General features: G+C 31.2%; 1 protein-coding gene across 1 annotated transcript; it reads right to left on the minus strand.

Annotated features, from left to right (window-relative positions):
* Positions 1 to 302: 302 nt before the first annotated feature.
* LOC145845431 (uncharacterized) lies at positions 303 to 1,349 on the minus strand. The gene has a single exon (XM_082952704.1). The coding sequence runs from the start codon at positions 1,347 to 1,349 to the stop codon at positions 303 to 305; it is 1,047 nt and encodes a 348-aa protein (XP_082808830.1).
* Between the last annotated feature and the right edge of the window lie 1,595 nt (positions 1,350 to 2,944).

Raw genomic sequence — 2,944 nt, forward strand, 5'->3', positions numbered from 1 at the left:
AAAAAAAACCAACTATAAAACCTGGGTATCTCGCTGGTCAGCTTTTTCAATGGCTAATTTTAAATAAGCATCTATAATGAAAAAACACATTTAAAAGTATAATCTCTTACTAAATCTTCTACAGCTGCTAATAAAAATATGAAAAAACATCTAAAATTATTGTATTTTTCTAAAACTTAAACTACTTTTTTTCATAACTTAAACTAAACAATTTAGCATATTCAACAACAAAACTTAAAATAACAAATTGCTAAATAGAACAGTTAAAATACTTCCAAGTAATACAATAAGTACACAATACATCATTCAAACTTGATTTTTTTACTTGCAAAATTCTTTCTAACCAACTTTGGTGGTTGTCTTTTTCTGATTTCATTTATCTTGACTTTTTCATTGTCTTTTGATACATCACATTCAATATCCTTCTCCTTCAATTCATAACTGTCTAAAATTGAAACTAAACTCTCATCATCAACACCTTCTTCAAAACCTTCTGGGGAAATCTCAGATGCACTCGATCTCAAAACTTTTTCTAAAGACACTTTTTCCACCAAGCTGTCGTTGTACTTGCACCACTGACCACTAGGTGCTTTGCAGTAAGCGTAGTAGTGACCCGGGATGAAGACTACGACGGCGTAGAGGCTGTACACCATCGCCTGTCCCTTCTTGGCGTTCGTGTACGGCCGGACGTTCAACTTTTCAGGAAACAAGATCCTTTCGAGTTTTTCGTGATTTGTGTCTTCGATGGTTGGCAACTTGACGCTCAAAACGGGAGGCGCCTCGTCAATCACGAACCTTTCAGTGCAGCTTCTTAACACTCCACACTTACTGCATGTACGTTGGCCTTCAGCGTCTTTTACTCTGCTCATTTCAGCAAGAGACTCTGTGATCGTCCTACCCAAGTTGACTCTCACGTGCTGGTTTGCTTCCGAGCGCCACTCTTTGCCACAGTGTTTGCAGCAGTACACGTTACTGTTTCCGCAGCAGAATATTTCTTTCAACACGTTGTTGTTTTCAGGCATCTTGCTTATAATGTTCATCAGCAACTCGCTCGTGTCATTGAACCGACCAAAGACAAGATCCTTGCTGCCTCTCGTCATGAACTCGATCATCCGGTCAGCATTGATTTTCTTCTTTTTCAAGTGACACCGCTCTAACAGATCAAAGTGGTCTTTTAAAACATCTTCGCACTGGTTACTTTTAACGTGGTTGATTAAAGCAGGGGTGTGGTTGAACACCTGAAGTAGGGTGTTACCATAACAAGTGCAATCGTTGTTGATAATAGCAGGAACGGATTCACTTCCTAGAAAAACTTCAGGCCACTTTGAGTCGAAATTGATTTTGTCCATTTTGTATGTTTTAGTTTAAAGCTTCTGTTGTAAACAATATATTACGGTTAAACTGAAACTTTTATTACATTTAAAAAACTTAATTGTTTTACTTATTATATCAAGACTTAATAATTTATTATTACATTACTATTTTCTTTTATATGTCGATAAAAAATATTTGAGGTAATTAGTTTTAGACTTTTAAATTAACCGAACTACATACAGTATTGTTCAAGACAAATAACTAATTAAAATATATAGTTTAATCTGTTAATAACTTTCCATTTAAAGACATTAGTGGATTAACTAATGCAACAAATTAAATTTTAAAATATTTAAAACCATAAAATTAAATTTATTCAATGTTAACGGCAGAGATTTTTTAGTGCATTTAATTGGTATAACTAAGTTTTACTGCTATGCAAATCTTTAGTTACAAACAAATTAACAATTTTCAAAACTTCTTTATCTATTTAGTTAAATTTATAGTTTGTAGTAATTAGTATCTATAAATAATACTAAACTATAAAAGTCTCTAACTGGCCAATAAATTTAAGTTTTCAAACACTTATTGAAAGCAACAATATTATAAATGTGTTTATTTATGTTTATTAGCATGACTTAAATTTCACTACCTTATAGCAGATATTTAGGTAGAATAAAAAAATACCGTTTTACAATCTTTATATATATGTTCATTGGTAATTACACGTAATTAGTTATATTATAAAACACTAAGCATATAGAACTTTTTTTAAGTGTTAGCAAGTGTTCGGACAAAATTCAACAAAACTAAGCATTTAAAACAAAATTAGACGAGTACAAAAATAAATACAGAAACACGGCACATTGATAAACACAAACAATGCTACAACAAATTAAAATATAAAAAATAAGGGAGGTGAAGTTAGGGTACACGGTTGCGCGCTGTGTTTTTAGATTAATGATATTTCATTGTTAGAATCTCTAGTGTTTTCAACTTAATCATTGTACATATAATTTAGTTTTAGAAGGGTAAAATTGTAGCATGGCGATTTGTACATGGTTGTCAAATAGATGTTGTTCCAATCTAAATTGTTTCTATTTTTATAAACAAACAAAGTTGTTTAGGTAATAAGGCTTGAAGTTTGATTCACACTGGATGTAAAATAACTAATGTTAAACATAAGGCGATTTAAGATGAGGGCATAAGAAAAGAAGTTTTGATTGTATTTCTTATTACTTTTCTGTTGGGTTCTACAATTATCTCCAACTTACTTGATTAGTTGTAATTATAGAGGACTATACTGCGCTGGGTTTTTGTAAGGTTTGTATGTAGATTCTTGTTAAGATATGGATATATTTTTATAACAATAACAAAATTAAAGGGTACGAAGCCTTTTTCTTGTTTAATTGTTTAACGTGAGGACTGGTAATTTTCACAGAGGAAAACGCCATTATAACCTTTTAAAGATGTTGTATTACTAAAACTTAAATAAAACTTGTATTATTAGCAATATGGATTACAACTACATTACTACACATTGATAAATTTAATCCTGACTAAACTAATTTACATTTTATAAAAAACCAGGCAACCACAAATACTAGATTATTCTTTACTCTAAAAAACC

The sequence above is a fragment of the Thalia democratica genome, unplaced genomic scaffold (genome assembly GCF_965202585.1).
Source record: "Thalia democratica unplaced genomic scaffold, ktThaDemo2.hap1.1 HAP1_SCAFFOLD_47, whole genome shotgun sequence".
In the NCBI taxonomy this organism is placed as follows: domain Eukaryota; kingdom Metazoa; phylum Chordata; class Thaliacea; order Salpida; family Salpidae; genus Thalia; species Thalia democratica.